This window comes from Melozone crissalis, unplaced genomic scaffold (genome assembly GCF_028551555.1).
Source record: "Melozone crissalis strain CALT ecotype California unplaced genomic scaffold, PUWL_Pcris_2 ptg000063l_1, whole genome shotgun sequence".
NCBI lineage: Eukaryota > Metazoa > Chordata > Aves > Passeriformes > Passerellidae > Melozone > Melozone crissalis.
This window is the reverse complement of record NW_026535841.1, coordinates 4,096,125-4,116,471: the sequence shown is the minus strand read 5'-3', so window position 1 is coordinate 4,116,471 and position 20,347 is coordinate 4,096,125. Positions and strand designations below refer to the sequence as shown.

Below are 20,347 nucleotides of genomic sequence, written 5' to 3'. Positions count from 1 at the left end.
TCCCTTTGTTTTCATCTCTCACAGCCATCTTCCATTTGGCAGCTGTATGAGATCCTGTTGTAGGGGACCTCTCCTTTTGTCTGCTTTGTTTATCTTTCACTTTTGTTGAAGCATTTAAACCCTGAGTACCCAACACTTACCAGTCAATATTGTTACACCTGTGTGTGCACTTCAGAACACTGAGCCTGCCCTTAAATTCATTTTTTCTGTACACCCAGGATTCACTTTTGGTAATGGCAACAGTGAGATGCTGAATGCCAATTAGAAGCCTTTGTAAGAATTGGTTTTATTCAACTAATCAAGCCTGCTCTAAGACAAATCCTGTGGCAGTTTAATGGGATTGAATGAACTACCTACCTGAAAATGCATGGGTTAAGGGGGTACTCTAAGAGCCTGTAGCTTCCATACCTGTTAATTATTAACTGAGCTAATACACTCTCTCAAAATCAAACATCACGATTTTGGCCCTGGATATAAAAATTCCCAGATCAGGAGTTTTCTGTTTATTTACTTTGGAGGAGTTGAAAGGCATTACCTACAACAAACAAAGGTTTTGTGCCTTTCTTCTGGAAGGATTCTGCTGGTGGCACTGATGGACCAGTTCTCCACAAATCACATCCTACCTGTTGCTCATCGCTGCCAGAATGTATTTAAACTTCACCAATGATAATCGAAATCTGACACACAAAACTTCCTGTCATGCACTTTTGTTTGGAATTTTTTTAAGGGTTACTGCATTTTAGATGTCTATTACTATTTATGCCTTTGTACAAAGGAGCACTCTTGATTCTAATAAGTATTTAGTCAACACTGTGTACTTTTCAATTAGTCAACAACTGATAAAAGAAAATGTTTATCCTGGTAAAAAAACTTTCTATGCTGAAAGTAGATTCCTATTTATTATATCCACAGAGTTTCAGAACTTGAACAGTTCTTTTCCTAAAACCATGCCAGAGATGTGGGACCTCTGCCTTAAGTGCAAACTTTCCTAGTTTTATGTCAGTGCTGATTTTCCTACTCACTTTCATATAGGCAGGACTGAAGATTGAGACTGGTAAGAAATTAGGATGGATGAAGCTGAAATAAGTGGTTTTTTCTTACACTTCAGAGTGCTCCTCAGGTAACAGAGGAAAGGGATATGAATGGGTGTTACCAACAACTTAATCCACATACAGCTGCAGTATAAGAGCTAGAACAATCTAGGTTCCTGCCTTCTTACTTGTAGAAGGTATGTTTGTATTTCTTCTTTCCTTAATTGATTTTAGCTCCTCTGAGAATGTCACTGAACTAATACTAACAGCAAAATTTGGCTCAAATTATGATTTAGCATTTTAGCAATGCAGTAGATGCTGCCAGATATTTACACTTTACACACAAAATATATACCATTAGTGTGGATGACAATTTTCTGCATTTGCTTAATAAGTATAAATATTTAAAATATTCATATTTAGAATGGATTCTGCAGAAACTGGCACATGTGGGTGGCATAATATTCAGAGCTTTTTGCAAAGAGCAGTCAAGACTTCCCAGTGCAAATAAAATCTTTCCACTTAAAGTTTTGGAGCAATGTGGAGTTCTGAGCAGTCATCCAAGAGGATTTAGCCAAAAGAAACTGAGTTTGTAGTGCAAGGGAGTAATTCCAGTATTGCAGTTGCATAAATGGTAAATCTCTGTGAATTTGGTAGGTGGGAAGTTTCCTACATTGCAGACAATACTGATGAACCAGCAAGGCATTTTTTTCTTATTTAAAGATGGTTTAAATTAATAATTTTTTTCCTTTTACAATATTCTGCTGAATTTCAAATCCATAGGTTTTGTATGAAGACCAGCCCTTCATGCTTTGACAGAGAGAGAAACAGGTATTTTCTATTTTTTCCTTTGTTTACCTAAACCTATGCAAATATTACCAAGTGTTAAAATGCATAAATTTGGTGCTTTTTCTTATGTGTTTAATCTGAAAATAAGCTGAAAGTGAGCAGGCTCTGGGCCTGTATTTTAGAACTGCTGTCAAATGTGCAATTTTGAAAATTAGGGGAAGAAAAAAAACCAAAGACAGATATTGCAAAATCAAAAAAAAAAAAGAGAAAAAGGTAAAGACAGCATTGCAATATAGTCCTGTCAATGTCTGTAAAGCCTCCCTTGGTGAGGGTCCCACTGCAGTCCAGGAGTGAGGTGTGTGCAGGGGAGTCCTGAGACGAGCAGCCAGCTGCCCTGCAGGCTGTGCAGGAAGGAGCAGGAGTGTCTGGTGGGTGTCAGCTGTCTGTGTAGATGAACAGAATATCTTCATCTGTGCCATAACTTGTCCTGGCTTCCTCAAAGTTACTGATGCTGGTGCAGCATGTTCCTGGCAAGGAGGAGCAAAGTGTTACAAAAAAAATTCAGAAGGATTTGCCAGTGAAAGGTTCTTACATGGGATGTAACAGAATCCACAAACCAAACTAGTGTAGAGACTACACCCAGCAGCTTAGGTTACAGCTTTACTCAGGTGGATTTTTCACCTGAAGTAGTGCTGCAGACAGGTACCAAAGTAGCCATTCTGCACATGGACATTTCAGCACCTCTCACTAACCCATCTGAAAGCCAAACAAGCCAATTGCTAGAATGCCTATCTGAATTCTTCAAGTAAATCACACCAAGAAATGCAGCACTGATCTAATCAATGTGGCAAAACCCTTTATGACAAATTGGGTAGTGATGCTTACAATGCCTGTGCACTGTGAGGGGGGGTCCAGCTGTGGCTCTGTGTCAGACTCATTAGTAATGCCCTGGCTGAATCCATCCAAAAGGGACAGGCTACTCACGGTCAGCATAGGCAGGGTTGTTGTAGTAAATGCTCCCTGAGGCTTTGTTGTAGCCACATAACACAATGAAATGGCCCTGGTAGTCAGGGCTCCTGCAGAAGCACTTCTGTCCAATGGGAAGGAAGCAGCAGTATTTGACAGGACTTGAGCAGAGATCACACAGCAGCAGGACTGCGTTCACAAGGACAATGGCTACGTGACCCTGGGACAGGTGGTTTTGGATGTCTTGAACAGTTACTGTGCTGCAAGGAAAAAACAGACACACTTATTGAAAGGGGCTGGTGTAAAGAAAGGGCCTGGTGGTGGACAGTGCAGCTGGCACTTTATAGATACATCACAGATGTACTTCTTTATCACAGGTACAGCTCTTTGCTGTTAAACCCTGCAGGCTTTGCTATGGACAAAGCCTGACAGAACCTGCAGCATTCACAGCCTTTTCATTTCATTGCTGCTGCTGAAGTGCAGAGCAACAGGTCTATATTTGCAGTAACACATTCTGAGATGACACATCAGATGCCCCAGACAAGAGAATTAAAGGAGCTGCAACTCAGTAACTTGAGGGACTTCTGTTGTAGGAAAATTTTAAGTGAAGTGTTCTCTCTTGCTGTTAGAAAAGCTTATCTCTGAAACACCAAATCTTTATCCAGTGAGTGGTTAAATGTTGTGTAACCACTAACCAAATTAAGATGTACCCAGATATGCCTGTGTCACTCAGGACTGTGATTCTCCTAGCTGAAGTTTTGAATTGCCTCATATTTTAGGCTTTATTTCTACAGAGAGTAAGTACTCACCAAACACCACCTATAACCTCATCTGCTAAAAGCTGTCCCTCTCTGAGGCAGATGGTGTGTTCCATATGCGTGAGAAACTCATCTCTTGGATCAGTTCCAGATGTCTGTGCTGTGTGCACCACCTGACTGAGCTCATGTGCTTTTTATTTAATCCTTCCCAACTCTGATGCCCCAGCCTCAGCACTGCACAGGTAAATGTGCCCTCTGTCCCTGCCCTTGATCAAGGCCACGGTCTTAAGACTGCAAAAGCAACAGGGACTGTGTGTCCCTTCTGTCCTGTCACAGCTTATTAATTAAAGTGAAGGTGACTCCATGCATGTTAGCAAGGACACTTGATTCTGCTAAATGTAAGTTATGCTCCAGCATTCAGATGTTATTGTGGCTGCCCCATATCCTCTCTTCTTTCCTTACCCCTAATCATTTACCCCACTTTGACAGCAGGGATCCAAATCCAGCTTCCCTATAAAAAGGGATGCAGCTCAACTTGGATGTTTGGTCATTCCCCAATAGGATTTCACTGCTGATTATGAAAATTCTGCAGTTTTTCCATTTGTTCTGGGTTTGTAGTTCTTATTTCATGGTCTCCTTGGCAAAAGCTCCTCTGCTAACTTGTAATTTGCATGTTTGTCTGGGAACAGAGATCCATAATGTTTGCATAGCTCTGGGAACAATGAGTTCTGTACCCACACAGCATTCCCCTTAATTCCAGCTATGGCCAATTAGAGTGCTGAAGGCACTCCCTACTAAGTGTAATGGATAACCAAATTCAGAACACAGTCAGCTCCTATCAGCATTTTCTTATCACTTATTTTGCATCATGACTAATTTTTTTTCAAACTTCATTATTAGGTCTTGATGTGCATGAGGTTTTTTTGAGACAGATATAGGAGAAAGACACTAATTGGTAAAAAAAGGCCTAGGGCTTGATTTCAGTCTCTTTCAGTGATTTAGCTTGGTGCCTCCAAGAAAAGCAGGGGCCCACAGAATCTCCAAAGAGAAAGAAAACAGCTTACCATTTCTCCACCAGCACCTTGCAGTCTTTGGCTTGTGCAAAGAGCTGATTCACTCGATTCTCTTCTGTGTCAAAGTGCTTCCTGTAAAATGACTGTGGAAATAACAGAAGTTCTGAACTGGAATGGTGTTTACCTTGGGTAATCCACCACTTAGAGTCTGCTAGCAAGAGCCTGCATAAGTTGGAGCTCTGGCTATCGGATAAAAGATCTTTCCCTTGGCTTGCTGGAAACAAGACAAGGATTTCTGCTCTGAATTACAAATTAAATTTGCTCCTGGTCAGTTACTGTTGCAGTTTCTATCCAGTATTGAGCTGTTCAGCTGCCTAGGTAAGAGAAGCCTGTCTGGTTTCCCAGGGGAAACTGGGCAGGAGCTTGCAGTAAAGTCACCACTGCTACAGGCCCTGGAGAGGCCAAGCTCTCCGTGGATGGGAGGCTGAGTTCCCCTCTCACCTCTAGAGGTGGATCTTCCAGGTCAAGGCTGAGGCACGGTGGTGGGGAAAGTGTGGAAGCTAAACACTGCTGCTGCCCAGGCTGTACCTGTTCTGTAGATAAATACAGGGCTTCAGTCTCCAAGGCTGTCAAATAGGTTGGAACCTTTCATGAACACTACATGCAAACTTTTTAAAAATTCAAAAGATGGAATCAGTATGAGATCATACTGCCTTTGGAACAGATCTGTGGCAGTTTTGGCAGTAGGTCAAATTAAATGTGGTTGACTGTCAGTAAGACACCAGAGCTTTTACAGCATGACACTCAAGGCTTTTAAAGCTGCCTGCCCTCCCCCTGTAGATGAGAACACTGACCTGGTTTTTGTAGCCCTTGTCCACTCCGAGTGTCTGGGTGCAAAATTTATGCTTAACTCCGAAGTGCCGCATCAGGTAGGCCAGGTCAATAGTCCAGATACTCTTTGTTAACTGGAGATCCTGGATGGCTTTCTGAAACTCATCATTGTCCAAATGATTCAGGTACCTACAGTATCAACAAAGGCAGGGGAAGGGAAGCACAGATCTTAGGAGAAGCAAAATGTGTGCTATAGTCCAAGCCTCTGCGTCACAGCACATAAAAACTGAAACAACAGGCTTGGCTAAGAAATAACCAAAAAAAAAAAACAAAACCAAACCAACCCACAAAGGAGACAGAAATTTAATGGAAGGGAATAGGGAATATTTAACTGGATTTAATGCTGACTTTTTAAAATTGGAAATATGTGGTGCCTTGACTGTTTCAGAGTGCTAGAAGTGTACAGGTGCTGTACCAGAGTCAAGCTGGTATAGAACTCTGTCCTGAAGGGTTTACAGTGTAATGTACAAGTGTATTAGAGCCAACACAGAAAGAAGAGTTAAAGACTAAAACTTCCTTCACACAATAGATGGATTTTAAAAGGAGGAGCCATAAAGGAATTCAGTAAATATTCAAAGGAAGCTTGTCTTAGGCACTGAAGACACAAAAGGAAGAAAGTGGGAGATGGAAGTCAGGAGGAAGCTTGGGACAGGTTGCAAAGGGGCAGGGCAAGGTAGCTACAGGGAGTTCTGAAAGTAAGAAAACAAATGGAAGTAAATGATAAAAAAGAAAAAGCAACTGGAATTGAGGATGCAGGGCAAACAAGGTCAGATCAGCAGGGTAAGAAGATTAATCTTGGAAGCTGAGTTTTGGGCAGACTGGAGTGGCAAAGAGGTAAAGGGAATAGAGGTTACAGTAGTCAAGATGGGAAATTACCAGCATACGGACTAACGTCTTGGCAGAAGGGATGGAGAGAAATGAAAATCTTCTGCTTCATATCTACTAAGTGGACATCTAAATAGGTATTTCTCCTGCACCTAAGCTCATGTTCCTCTGTGGAAGGAAAGAGGAGTTCAGCAGGACAGCTACTAGTTCAAAAAACCAAAAATAAACAAAAAAAACCCCAGAGGGCAACACAATTTTGAAGCTGAAACTACTCCTGGAACACAAACACTCATCCCACAGGTTGGGGCTCAGCAGGACAGAGGCAGTACAGGTACAGCACACACTCATAAACTGGGATACACCTACCATCACTTGAAAACACAGAAAGGAATCAGATGAGTCACAGCTAACCTAACCTAAAAACTATCATTTCTTAATTGTAACAACAGGAAAGAAGCAACCCTTTCTATGAGCTTATGCATGCCAGCCTGCAAAGTTCAGAGAGCTGATTAGGTATTCTGCATCTGTGTAATTATTCAAAAGGGTCCGAAGTTCACTCCAGTTTATGTTTTCCCTTGCTCCTGCTGGAGAGCTGGGCCCAAGCAGCAGTCACTGTCCAAGGGCACCTCACAACCTGCTGTTCTCCTAAGACTGAACTCATGGCTGCTCCAACACACCTCTTCTCCCTGGATTTGCTTCCTGCTCCCCCTCCCCATGGAATGGCATTTCCCACTCAGAGAGCCACTTACTGAAGCACCATCCTGGAGCAGGCCAGCCCGCAGTCCCAGTGGTACAGCTGCTGAATCACGGGCACTTTCAGCTGGATGCAGTCAGCTGGGTGAGCAGGACACAAACAATGTCAATCCATACAGGAATGGTTTTCCATGCCACCAAAAGTCAGCCTGTCCTCAGCACTACAACCATGGGAACTTAGGAACGTGGTTTTGCCTGACTGGAAGGTGGATTTTTTCTTTCTTAGTATTTCTGTACAGGTAAGAATCTGGTTTAATCTCTTTTTTTGTTGTTGTTCCATACCTAGATCACTGGCTTTCCACCCCTTTTCCCTTGGAAATTTTGGTGTTTTTTTTGGTTTTATGGGTTTTTTTGGTGGGGTGATGTACCCACCACCCCTCAATTGAAGCTGTGTCTCCTCCTGGATAACAGCAGGTAAGACACAGGTATTCATCTTTTCTCTTGCGTCTGACTGTACTTCTGTGCCACAAGAGGAGTTCAACCAAACTGGGAGAAAACATACCAAGATCTCTGTGCATGAATCTCTTAGATGCCCCACAGATTTCTATAGATGCCTTTATTTCTCAAGAATGGTAATCTACAGGCTTTAAACAAAACAAGTTAAAACTCGCAAGTTGCACCATTGTCCTTTTGTATTAATTCCATCAAAATATCAATAGAGAGGGAAAATTAATAATCTCTGCCAAAAAGTCCCAAAATACAAGCTCCATCCTCAGCCTCAGTTTTTTATTTTTATGGAGCTGGCAATGTGGTGGTTTCAGTTTCACCACAAGCAGGACTTGAAGGGTTGTGCCTGTCATTGCTACTTCAGCATTGACCAAAGTGAGTTAATCACAAATGGCTTTTCTCAATAACCTTTGATCTCGAAACGGCCTTTGACAAGTTTTGTTAACAAGGTCCTCTACATTTTATGATGGGAGTAAGAATGCATTTGACATCACGTGGACTTGTTTAGTTTTGGGGTAATATGATTTATAGAACTTTTTAGATAATGTTGTTATATTTTTCCTAGTTGTGCCCCCATTTAATCATGACTTTAAAGAATGGTGCACCAGTTTAAATATATAGTCTTTTAAATTCATCTACCAAGTCCCACATTAACCAAGGAGTACGTGTTTTCTACATGAAAGCTTCAGAGAGCAATAACAACTTTTCTGGGCCGCCCAGCTGCCAGTCACCTGTTTCCCAACACACCGAGAGCTCTTCAGCGATGGCTGTGGCTGTCCCAAGAGAGACCAGCCCGTCTGTGCCGTGCCTGTAAACCACCCTGCGAACTCCTCTGTGCTTGGCCAGCTCCCGCCGCCCCGACATTACGGACGGAGGCGGTAATTCTCCACCGCTGCTAAGGGCAAACCCGCAGCCCCGCGGCTCGGCAGCACCGAGAGGCCGCCGGGAGCCCCGGCAGGGCCCCGCGCTCCCCGCCCGCTCCCCGCCGCCCGCCGGGCGCTCTGCCAGCCCGTTCCGCGGGGCGGACTCGGCCTCCCCGCCGCCCCCTGCCCGCAGAGGCCCCGCCGGCCCGAGCGGGGCTGGGCGGGCCGCACTGACCTGGCGGCGGCTCGCCGGCCTCCCGGGGACTCTTCATGGCCCGTTCACTGCCGGCCCCGCCGAGCCGGCGGCGCGGCCCCGGGGCCCGGCGCTGGCTCCTCCCGGAGGCGGGGGCTGAGGGGGGCCGGGCCCCGGGGCGCTTGCCCCGCGCCGTGGCGGCGAGGAGAGCGGCGGGGTGTGAGGGCGGGCAGGGGCATGACACGGCGGGCGGGGGACGCGCAGCCCTGCCCCGGAGCCGGGGCACCGCGGGGCTGCCGGGTTGGCCCCGAGCGGGAGCGGACGGGACGAGGCCGCGCCGCCCCCCGCGCTCGTTCCGGTTCCGGCGCGCGGGGCAGGGCGGGAGGCGGCGGAGGCCATTAGGGAGAGCGGCGCGGGCGGTGAGTGCGGTGCGGGGCTCTCGGCTCCCTGTAGGGCACCCCTGCTCCATGGGCGCTCTGGGGAGGTGCCCGCGCGGTGCCGCATCCCCTGAGGGGCCAGAGGGGGCCGGGTCGGAGCGGCGAGGTGCGGGAGGGCTGGGGTGGCCGCGGCTCCCTCACGAACGGGCCCGGGGCCCCCGAGCGCGGCCGAGCTGTCCGCGGGGTTCGCAGGGGCCGTAACGCTGTGGGATCCACCTGGGGCCCTTCCCTTGGAGGTACGAGTGGTTTGTTCTGTGGTCCTTAACAGTGAATTTCCCAGAAGAGACCTGGAAAAGACTGGCTGCTGATGTTTAACGTCTACATGGGCACGTCTCTAGAGAAGCGTTATCGATGCATAGTCAAAACACATGTTGTGTTAAAAATGTCAAAAAATTGGTTCGTCACACTACTGGAAGGGATGATGGATTGTGTAATTGGAAGTTATTCTACATCTTTCTTTGTAATAAACGCTTTTGTTTTCCTGGTGCCTCAGGTGTAGAGCCCCAGCACTGCAGCCATGTCGATCGGAGTGCCAATCAAGGTCCTGCACGAGGCCGAGGGCCACATCGTGACCTGCGAGACCAACACTGGAGAGGTTTATCGAGGCAAACTTATCGAAGCTGAAGACAACATGAACTGTCAGGTATCTTTTGTTTCACAAGGATGGAGGGAAGATTGGCTGATCTGGGCCTTGGAAGGCTGAAAACTTGATTAAAAGACTGTTGCTTTTAGTTCTGGGATTAAAAAAAAAAACTGTACTGATGCTGTTTTTTACTGTGGTGAAGTGGATTCAGCGTTACAGAAGGCTCCAAAGAGGCCAGAGCTTATTTCCAGTTTCAGAGTAGGATTGGGCATCCCTGTCAGTAGGATCAGAGATTTTTAAGTCTGTCCTGTGAACAGTGTTTTTCCAGGGTCCTTTGTTTAAAGTCACTGAGTATAAGAATAAAAAAACCTTGATTTAAGAAACTGAAGCTTATTTAATGCACATTACTATAGTCATTCCAAGAGGGCCTGACTTTGACTTCAGGCAAGTGCTCGTGGAAATCAGAATGCTTTCCTAATAGTAAGTACTAGAAGAGCTTTATTAAAACTATTTACATATAAGAAAACAAAAATAGTGATGCTGATAAAGCTGATTTGTAAACTGGTGAGAAAGCAAAAGTCCTGGGTGTGTTTGAATGGTCATGATGCCTTGTGTCACTGTCTGAGCACTGACTGATTTTTCCCTTGCAGATGTCCAACATAACAGTGACATACAGAGATGGCCGGGTGGCACAGCTCGAGCAGGTCTACATCAGGGGCAGCAAGATACGGTTTCTCATCTTACCAGATATGTTGAAGAATGCTCCTATGCTGAAGAGCATGAAGAATAAAAACCAGGGTTCTGGAGCTGGCCGAGGGAAAGCAGCTATTCTTAAAGCTCAAGGTCGGTACAGTTTGTTCATGGTCCCTCCCCCTGTTTTTCTGTAGAACTGGAAAACTCATCTCTGTCACTGGGGAGATTAAGCAGTAAGAAGTGGAAAGATTACTGGTTCATACAGTGTTTTTCTCTATGTTTTATCTTAAAGTGAGAGTCAAGACTCAAATTGTCCCAATTAACTGAATGTGTAGTATTGATGCTGCAGTAATTTAGAGGTAGTGGGTAGTCTTGTTAAACAGAGCCTTTCTGTTAAAGAGGTCTGTTCTCTTGCAATTGTGGCCACCAGCTGTTTGAAGTGCCTGGGGAAGGATTCATGTGTTCTTGTTGAGCTGTTGTAGGAAAACAGCTTTAGTTACAAAGTTACTGGGGAGCTGTAACTATTACCTTTTCTGTAGTTCACTCTCATTTGTGCCTCCCTCAGGGGATCAGTCTGGTTCTTAGGTAGCTCAGTAACAGTCATGTGCCACAGAGTCCCTGTTTAACTGCAGTGTGCAGTAACGTTTGTGTGGGGGAGTAACTTACTGAGTAGTGTTACAAAACCTTGCAAGAGCGTGGGGTTCCAAGTGTCTTGGGTGGCACAGATTTGTGTGTCAGAAGGAGCATGAGATGTGTGAATATCTGCTGCAGTCGTTCTGAGGAGCTGTGGGGCCATTAGGATCTGGCTCTTCTCACAGAACACTTTGTGCTCTCACATCACTTTCTGAGCATTTCCTGCCTTCTGAGCAAGAGACGTCGAGTTTTGTTGATGTTTTGCTTGTCACTTGTTGAGATAAATGTGCAGGCATGTCAAATTCATGTCATCACTGGTGTTTTCTTTCTTCAGTGGCTGCAAGAGGAAGAGGCCGTGGGATGGGCCGTGGCAACATCTTCCAGAAGAGAAGATAATTTTGGTCTTGGCTGAATTGCTTTTTTTATTAGGGGTGTTAACTTGACTTTGTGTGCATTGGTATCAGTTTTGTTTAATAAATGTTTCTGACAAAAACTTGTCTGCTCTTACCTGACAGGACAATTATTGGGCAAATATTTCAAACTCAAGCCAGCTTTGGAAAATAGTGGACTTTGTTATAACTAGTTTTGACCACTTTGTGTAATGCATTGGTTTTTGAAGATTATTATGTTTCTTTTTTCTTATTTAGTCCTGCTCTCATTTATTCTCTAAAGAATTAGAAGGCATTCTTAATGAAGAATTTTAAGTCATACATTATAAAGTCTTATTAGCAGCTGAATTTATGGAAAATACAGCAAAACAGAGGCAGCTTCCTGAGAAGCAGAGCGCTGTGTTCTTTAGCTTTATATGGACCTACAATAGATAGAGGTCCACCTTCAGATCTCTATATTGAACTTGTATTCTTGCATTTCTTTCTCTTTGGATATGGGGAGAATTTTTCATTAGGAGCACACAACTTTGATAGCCTGAATCTATATTTGCAGTGAAAAAATCTATTCTGACTTTCTTAGCAGTTTTTCCCTGTGTCTGGGAAAAGATGACAGAATATAAAATAGGCATTTTCCAGGATAAGTTTGAAATGCTTTGTAAATTTGAAAGGCAGTGCAGGTGTGTGAGAAATTTTATAAAGAGTTATCTGTTAAACACAACTTGATCCAAATGCTGATTTTTGAACAAAACTCACTATCAACTTCAGCTTTTGATCCTATTGTCTGTACACAGTTGTGTATAGATCAGCTGATCTGCAGGAAGCCAAATCTAGTTGTAACTTCATTAACGTGTGGCCTGGGTGTTTTTACTGACTTAAATGGTTGAAATGTTTCAATGTAACCCTTGTGTACCTAATCTCCTACTTTCATAAGGTCTATTACCAGTCTGTACACACACAAAAAGCTGCTCTTGCTTTTCTGCCTGGATGCTGTGAAGACTCTCCCTCGTGTGCAGACAGGAAAGTTGAACTAATGTATTAACTTGTTGAATTGTGTGTAAATAAAGCTGTATTTGGTCTCTAGGGAAAGCCCTGCTGCATGTTCTTTTGGGTGGCAGCGATCCTGAATATTTGCAATGGAATCCTCCTTCTTAGAATGTGTGTAAGGGATACTTGAGCTTAACTCTAAAAGCATTTTAGTGTCATTTTGTACCTCTCATGAGGAATGTGTCCAAAAGATGGCAGTCCTCACAAACAGGGACCATTTCCACTGGTGGTGACTGGCTCACCTCTTCTGAAGTTCTGTTCTCCTTGAGCAATGCCAAGCTGCTGTTCTCTCAGGAGCAGTGGATGTGGCATTCAGCAGCACTGAGGGCGGGGGACAAGCACGAATTTTGGAGAGAAACAGTAACTTTCCTCAGGAGGTTTGATGGAACAAACTGTATCTGCTTTAGGAAGTTTGGAGTAACTTCTCTAATGCATATCAGCTTTGAAGAAGATACTGGATTTTGCAAAAACAAAAAGCTTTGCGTTGTGGCTTCAGGTTGAGGCTGAGTCTAGGATGAACTCTTCAGAGAGATACTGTGAATTTAGTGTTAAAATGTTGGAGTTTCACACTGGTAGGAAAGTCCCAGCCAAGACAAACATCACTTAGCAATTTCTGACTGAATTTCTGACTGGAGTAGCTGGAATGCTAGTTTGTTACAAGCTGCTTTCCAGTGCCTTCCTGTGCTGTGTGTATTATTTCAGTGTGATAAATAAAAATTTCTTCCTCACAGATGAGGTCTCACCCACTAGATGGCTCTGTTGGGAAGAGAATGAAGCTCAAGAAACCAGAACCCTCTGGAAAAGAAAAATGCGAGAAATGTGACTTCTGCTCTAAAGTCCATAAACTCAAGGGCTGTTATAAACTAGCATGAAAGCACTCACCTTATTTTCTTTCTTCTCCAGTGTTCTGAGTGCTGGCTTCCTGCATGGCTGGGTTTTTCCAGCTGCTGATTGATGCTGTGTTTCCCTGGTACTTGGCTAATTGGCAAATGCACTTAGATCATGCAGATTCCTCAGTTCAGTAATTTAAGCAATCTGTTTCCCTGGGATGGCAGATACTAAGGAGAGATGCAGCTGCTTTTAACATCTGCACTTATTTGTAATTTTTTTTTTAATCACAGATTGCAGCATTTCTTTACATTCTTTGCCATCACACTGTGTGTGGGCTATAAATCTCATGTTCTTCAGTGGGTTCAGGGCTCTCCATAATTTCCTGCTTTTGGCAGAGAGGGACAAGCACTGGCCTAAAACCTTGTTCCAACTTGCCCCTTTGATAACACCAGTGCAGGTGCCTTTGAAGTACTGGTAGGACAGGGAATCTGTACTGTAGGTGTCCAAAATGGTGTGTGGAGAGGTGCAGGTGGGAATTCACCTGGTCTTCCAGGGTCAAAACCACACTTGTGGCCTTGTATGAAAACAAGGCATAACATCAGAGAAAAGTTCAAGAAAGTATCTCTTGAAAAAAATTGCTTTGCATAGAACTGTGGGATCTTTCATTGACCAGATGCTTTCATCCCATACATGTACAGCTCTTATCTCCAGGTAAGTCTAACTTGTATTTGATCCTAAAGTTGTACTTTCCTTTAGTTCATTTTTCAATGGTCTTCAGATAACCTCTTCTAGAAGGGCAGACTAGAGTGGGAAATGTGAATTTCTGGTGCTGGTAGTCAGGATAACTGTCCAGTCTGTATCTGTTTGCTACTTGAGCTTTACAGTGAGCTTTCCTGTAAAATAGATGTGTCCTGTTTCTTTTGCCAGTAAAATGTGAGCAAGGGTGGAAGACTGATGTCCCAGTGAGACACCAGTCCTGAGAGAAGCAGCAGAGGGTCACCAATGGTTTGGTAAGGTAGCAATGGATGGAATTCTGAGGTGTACAAGAAAGTGTCAGTGATTCAATTGTTTATTTCTCAGGCAAGTGCCAAAAGTGGGGAAAGAGTTCTCCCAGGGATCTGTGTTGTTTCCATCCTGATAGAAGCAGAAATTTAGATGTGGACTTGCGCCTTATTGCAGCCAAACTAATTTCAGACAGATCTGATCTTCCTCCTCCAACTTTAGATAAAACTTTCCAGAACCCTCCTGCCTTCAGAGATTCTTTGGAAGGAAATACAGATATACCACTTTAAAAGCATGGTCATGGAACAGCCCTGAAGAGGTGCTGTTGGGTCAGTGAGTGCAGATCACAACTGAGAGGAGGCTTCACCTGCTCACACCTGCAGACAGGAGAGCTGCCAGGTGACTGCAGTGTGCTGAAGTAGCCAAAGCACTGCCTGTCTGCAAATATTTTCCAGGTCAAGTTGTGTTTTGGCTGCTCCAGGTGTCCTGTTGTTCCCTAGAACCTGTAATGAGAGCTCTTGATAGAGTCAAGAGTATTTTGGAGGTGGTGAATAAGAACGTGCCACCCTTCCCTGCTCACGGTCGCTGTTCCTCACAGACCAGGGTGTGGGATTATTTCACTCCTCCTGGAGTTAGTGCTGACATTAGTGTGCAGTATGAGTAGTAGGTTTGGGGTGGGTTTATGCCACTTAATTCAGACCTTTAATGAGAAAAGTATTTGGGTTAAAAAGTATTTGTGTGTGAGTTGCTTGTTCCTAGTAGCAGGCTATTATTCCTGGCACAGGACCAGTCATTGCATAAGCAAGTATTGTGCAGCCTTCTGCTGCTCAGCACAGCCTATCAGAGCCTATGAAAAGTGGAGATTTTCCAGCATCGTTAATTCAAGGGAGAATGCTGAACCCTGGCAAGGAAACAGATTGTATCCAGAAGATGTGTAGTAATGCTGGGAGAAATGAAAAGAATTGCAGAAAAACACTATCATTGTTCTTTTGTTTGGTGAACTGCTTGCAGTGAGCATTTAATTTGTTCTTCATTTTCCCTTTCCTAGGGACTTCAAATCTGTTGTGTGGTTGGGGGTTTGCCCTAATTCCAGCTCACTGGAGAGATGCTGGCACATCTAATCCTGAGCAAGCTACTGTTTGTGAGGCAAAACTTCTTACATTTTGTCCCTTGGTGCCTAAAATGTTGATAGAGAGTGGAGCCCAGAGCCTCAGAGAGGTTTTGGAGCACTGCAGCTGATGGCCCTCAGCAGACATGCAGTGAAGCTGATACTGTGACAATGCACAGACCCACGTGGTGGCATTTTAGAGTGTTTATAGATATCTTTACACTCCCCTAAAATCTCAGGTGAACTGTAGGGTGAATTGGGCTTTTTTCCCTGACACCCTAACCAGCATGTGGAGATTTTCACTTTTCTCTACTGAAGAGGTGTTGCTGTTTGTTGCTTCATGATCAGATGAGCTCCTTTCTGTCTCATGTCTCTGAAACAGCTCCACAACGAGCCTGTTTTTGCAAAGCTCAGCCAAAAGTCAGTGTTGCTCCTCTTGAAGAACACTATATCAAAGGGCACATCAGGTGCATCCTCAGAACCAGACAGGAGTGTGTCATTTGCCTGCAGTCTTGTTCACCTCATGCTTTTGAGGGCAGCTTGGATGCAGCAGCAGGAGTGCTGTGGTCTGGGGAAAGGAGTGGCTGCACTTAGAGGAAATGTTGCTTCTTCCTTTTCTCTTCGTACTTGTTAGCATTGGCTTTGTTTTGTCTTTTCACTGCAGCCTTTCTTTTTTTCTTTTCCAGTTAATGATCCATATTTGACATGGAGAAAGTGGATGAAGCTCTAGGGAACTCATTAGAGGCTTTTCATGTCAGAATTGGACTCCAAATACATGAAGTCTAATCCTGAACCTAGGCAGAGATTTATACCATGGGACATGCTGAAGTCTCTGGCTGGAGGGTTTCTTCTTGAGAGGGTCCATGTAGGAGATGTCACTTTATCTCCAAGGCTTCATTTGAGCCTGGCTGAGCTGGATACCTTGGGAAGGAGCTCTGAGGGTGCATCCTGCCATCCTGCTTGTGAGAGCCAAGTGTGCACCAGCTCCAGAGCACCTGGCCTGGTGCTAGCAGGAGCTTTAGGGCTGCCAGTGACACTGTAAAACACTGGGATTCACCCTGGAGCTGAGGGATGGGCCAGTCCAGGGCTGAGACCCAGGCAAGGGGACCTGCAGGCACCCTGGGCTGCTGTCTCTGAATATCTGGTTACACATCAGATCTGTTCCTTTGGCCTCCACTTGGCTCTCTTTCCATTGCAGTTTCTGAAAAACTAAAACCCCAAAGAGCTGTGGGTAAAGTGAGTGGATGGGTTGTGACTTGCTCAGTTTTTCAGTTGCAGCAGAGTTCAGACAAAGGTGCACACATCAAACTGTTGGCTCTGCAAACCAAAAGATTTCAGGGGATCAAGAACAAAGCTCTGCTCAGAAGTCTGACATTGAAACTCAAAGGCAGCTGCCTCTGCTAGTCTGGGAAAGAGCCTTTTTCCCATACTTTGTGCCATGTTTTTGCTGTTGAGACACCATGTATTTCAGGGGAATTACACAGGTGGAATAAGGCCCACGTCATTTTTGACAGCTTTTCAAATGCTTCCCATCACTGTGTCCATTGTGGGGCAGATTGACACAGAAATGGACTGGGAGGAATAACCCTCCCAGAAGCTGAGGAACTGGCTGGTCAGAAAGCAGGAAAGTGCCTCTCTTCCACCTTTGTGACACACCCTGCATGCAAGCAGAATGAACCTGTGGGAGGAAATGTCATTGCCATTGTGGCTCACTTGATTTTGAGGATGCAGCAGGGGGAGTGCTGGCCTTTGGGAAAAGGAGTTAATGGAATAAAAGCTGATTTTCCTCTGGTCTCTTCTGCTGAAGAAGAGTTCCTGTGTGGTTATTGAGTTTAGTGGCTGTTCTGGTTTTGAATCAGCATTACTGAAGTGGGATCCTGTCAGGTCTGAGAGGAGCAGCAGAGGGTCACAGCCAAGTACTTGGTGTCTCAAAGTGGATCAAGAGGCAGTCGTGGCCTTCTGGAGCACTGGCCTCAGCCAGCAGTGTTCCTGTTTTGTTCTGTGAAGTGCCCCTTGGCAGCCTTAAACCTGCATCTATGCTGAGAGCACCTGCTTAAGGCCAATAAACTATAAAACAAGTTCTCTTATCTGTGGATAATGTCCCCAGCTGGGGTGCCTGGGCCTCCTGCCAGCTGCCCTTGGAGGCTTTTTCATGCAGGGGCTGCATGTGAGTTTGTATTGAGGCACTTTGCCTCTTCCAAGCTTTGAGTCACATCCTCTGGTAAGGAGCAGAGCAATCTCTAAAGGCAATGTTTAATCTTGTTTATTTTCTTAAGATGAAACAATTTATATTTTTGACATCTTTGTCAGCAGCTGTCCACTAAGGAGCTTGTCAGCCTGCCCCAAACAGTGCAAACTCCTTTATCTTCCCAGCGCTTGTGATGAGAAATGAATTATAAGTTGAGAAGAGAGCCTTGGCAGTGCAAAAGAAAAGGGCCTTGACAGGTTTTGAAGTGTGTGAAATAAAAAATAGATTAGACAAGCCTGTGCTTCCAGCTGCTTTTTGCATCCTTACCTCAACAAAATAATTACCATTTATTTAGGCAGAGTCACTGAAGTGAGGGAGGCTTTTGCTGAGCTCAGTGCTCAGCACATTGCTGCCTGGAGCATGCCAAGATGCTTACCTGGGTTTTGTGGTCAGAAGCTGAGGTAAAATACAGGATGTGGTTGCAAGGAAGGTGTTGTCCTGCTAGGCAGGGAGAGAACAAATGCTTTTCTGTGGGAGCAACTGTTCCTTCTTCCCTCCCAGGCACCAATGGCCTCATTAGCTGTGGTGCTGCTCGTTATCTCCACATGTGGCTGGGCTTTGCTGCTGGAGCTCTCTGCTGCTGCCTGAGCCCCGTGGAGCCCCAGCTGATGCTCACCAGCATCTTCAAGGGGATGCTTTACACCTGCTGACCTCTCCTTCCAGCACACTGCTGCTGAACAGTGTGCACAGATGTCTCACAGAGCTGTGGTGAGACTGATCACCTGCAGGGAATGGGGGAGGGCTGTGGTTCCATCTGTGCAGCTGCAGCTTCAGCTTCCAGGTCCCATCCCAGGCTGACCATCTGCAGCCTGCACACAGAGGGAGGCTGGCAAGCTGAAAATGGTGGAGGCAGAGGCTGGTGTCTGAGTCTTGGTACTGAGTGCTGCTCCAAATACCTGAGATTACAGCAAGGGCCTTGTGAGGAGAGTATTGAGTCTGCTGTGTCACCTGACAGGAGACAGGCTCACTGCAGGGCAGGTGGCCCCTGACTGAGCATCATAACTAAGCTGGTCCCTCTGGCTGAATTAGCAGCTCATCCCTTTAATACCCTTTGAGAGCCCTGAGCCTTCTCATTCAGTGCAAGGAAAGGTTTATTCCAGTTGTGTCATCCTCTCTGGTTGGTGAATTCAACTTTTATGGAAATTGCAGATTTGGGGCCTCTAGATCTGCTCCTTGAGCACACACCTCATCTGAAGGGGCCCCAGGAGCACTTCCCAGCTTTGGGACGAGCTGGATGCACTGTGCTGCCCAGAGCCCCTCTCCTGTCCATGGGATCAGGAGCTGGCAGGGAGCAGCTGGGTGTGCTGGGATCGTTCCTGCTGAGTTCCCATCAGAGTTCATCCAAGAAGCAGTGGCAGCACTTTGTAATTTGCATTTTCACACATTTATTCACAACCAGTTCTCCATGGGGAGCTTTCTGTGGCAAAGCAACCCAGTGCTTATAGAGGAATAAACTTGCGTGCCACAGCTGCTCAGCTGAACCACTGTGTTTCCTGCTTTATCTCCACATCCTGGAGCTGCCAACTGGCAGGTGGCACGGCCAGAGATTGGCACAGAATTCCCCTGCAAGGGGCTGAATGTCTCATCCCTGTCCTGCTGGGTAGCAGAGCTCAGACTGAAAGCACAGGGCTGGAAACAGGGGCTCTGTTTCCAGGGGCTCTGCAGGAAGAGCTGTGTCAGGGGTGCACCGCACACTGAGGGTCTCACCTCATTTTAGGGGGTGCTGCTGCTATGGAAAAGCTGTGAGGGTGCCTGGATGCAGAGCCTTATGGGGACAGCGCTCAGAGCCAGAGACCAAATGTTCAGCAGCACTGCTCCCTCTTTGGAGATGTGCACTGGCTCACCAGGCAGCTCCAAGCCCTCATTTAAATGCTTTGTGCCCGAGTTTTCTTCCTGGCACACAGCAGAGTGCTGCTCTGCTTAGACTGTGAGAGTTTGTACAGATCTTGCTGACATCTGAAATACTTTTCATTTTTGCTGAAAGGTATTTTGGAAGGAAAAGAAAAAATTAATACCATCTCTTCCACAGGAGGGAAGAAAAGGAAGGGCTGAGCCTGGAGATGGTGGTAAATGGAGCTGCAGCCAGCTGGGGCTGCCACTGGTGGGGCTCCCCAGGGCTCAGTAGTGGGGCCAGTTCTGTTTAATGTCTTTATTGATCATCTGGATGAGGGCACTGAGGGCATCCTCAGCTGAATTCACAGATGACACCGAGTTGGGTGGAAATGTTGATCTGCTGGAGGGTAGGAAGGCTCTGCAGAAGGGTTTGGACAGGCTGGATTTGATGGTCAATCAAAGGACAATTGTTTGAGGTCCAACATGCGCCAAGTTCTGCACCTGGGTCACAACAATCCCAAACATGACTCCAGGCTTGGGGAAAAGCAGCTGGAAAGCTGCTGAGTGGAAAAGGCCAGTGGCATCCTGGCTTGTATGTGTGGCCAGCAGGAGTGGGCTGTAAAGCACTGAACAGGACACCCAGGGCAGTGGTTGAGTCACCATCCCTGGAATTATGGAAAAGAGGTGCAGCTGTGGCTCTCAGGGACGTGGTTTAGTGGTGGGATTGGCAGTGCTGGGTTAATGTTTGGACTCAATGACTTCAAAGGTCCTTCCCAACTGAAACAATTTTATGATTCTTTCAGATACTACACTGAGAAGGGAAAAATGAGTGGTGAGAAGAGAGCAGGTGGTGGCCTTTGTGCAGGTTAATGTGAAGGTTATGAGGTCCTGCACCTGTGCCTGGGGGGCAGATAGGACTGGGTCCAGCATTTGCAGTGTCAGATTGTAATGCTCAGCACAGTGTTTGATCCCACCTTTCCTCCTCAGGGAACTGGTTTTCTTTGGGGCTTTTGGTGG

General features: G+C 45.7%; 2 protein-coding genes across 2 annotated transcripts; one reads left to right on the top strand and one right to left on the bottom strand.

Moving 5' to 3' along the window:
• Positions 1 to 1,156: 1,156 nt before the first annotated feature.
• On the bottom strand, positions 1,157 to 8,645 carry GUCD1 (guanylyl cyclase domain containing 1). The gene is made up of 6 exons (XM_054288629.1): positions 8,572 to 8,645; positions 7,023 to 7,107; positions 5,412 to 5,577; positions 4,609 to 4,700; positions 2,805 to 3,046; positions 1,157 to 2,347 (listed from the first exon to the last, which is right to left on the bottom strand). The coding sequence occupies exons 1-6, from the start codon at positions 8,606 to 8,608 to the stop codon at positions 2,256 to 2,258; spliced, it is 714 nt and encodes a 237-aa protein (XP_054144604.1). The 5' UTR covers positions 8,609 to 8,645; the 3' UTR covers positions 1,157 to 2,255.
• A 201-nt stretch (positions 8,646 to 8,846) lies between these two features.
• SNRPD3 (small nuclear ribonucleoprotein D3 polypeptide) lies at positions 8,847 to 12,344 on the top strand. Its single transcript, XM_054288791.1, has 5 exons — positions 8,847 to 8,948; positions 9,460 to 9,609; positions 10,200 to 10,392; positions 11,210 to 11,663; positions 11,702 to 12,344. Exons 2-4 carry the CDS (start codon positions 9,484 to 9,486, stop codon positions 11,269 to 11,271), a joined length of 381 nt encoding a protein of 126 aa, XP_054144766.1. The 5' UTR covers positions 8,847 to 8,948; positions 9,460 to 9,483; the 3' UTR covers positions 11,272 to 11,663; positions 11,702 to 12,344.
• The last annotated feature ends 8,003 nt before the right edge of the window (positions 12,345 to 20,347 follow it).

What these genes read in the sequence shown, in the direction of transcription:
- SNRPD3 (XM_054288791.1), top strand. Translation starts at nt 9,484, where the DNA reads ATGTCGATCGGAGTGCCAATCAAGGTCCTGCACGAGGCCGAGGGCCAC. An exon ending in AAGACAACATGAACTGTCAG is followed by an intron (nt 9,610 to 10,199) that starts GTATCTTTTGTT and finishes TTTCCCTTGCAG; the next exon opens with ATGTCCAACATAACAGTGAC. An exon ending in AGCTATTCTTAAAGCTCAAG is followed by an intron (nt 10,393 to 11,209) that starts GTCGGTACAGTT and finishes TTCTTTCTTCAG; the next exon opens with TGGCTGCAAGAGGAAGAGGC.
- GUCD1 (XM_054288629.1), bottom strand. Translation starts at nt 8,608, where the DNA reads ATGAAGAGTCCCCGGGAGGCCGGCGAGCCGCCGCCAG. An exon ending in GGCCGGCGAGCCGCCGCCAG is followed by an intron (nt 7,108 to 8,571) that starts GTCAGTGCGGCC and finishes CTGCTCACCCAG; the next exon opens with CTGACTGCATCCAGCTGAAA. An exon ending in ACAAGGGCTACAAAAACCAG is followed by an intron (nt 4,701 to 5,411) that starts GTCAGTGTTCTC and finishes TTATTTCCACAG; the next exon opens with TCATTTTACAGGAAGCACTT.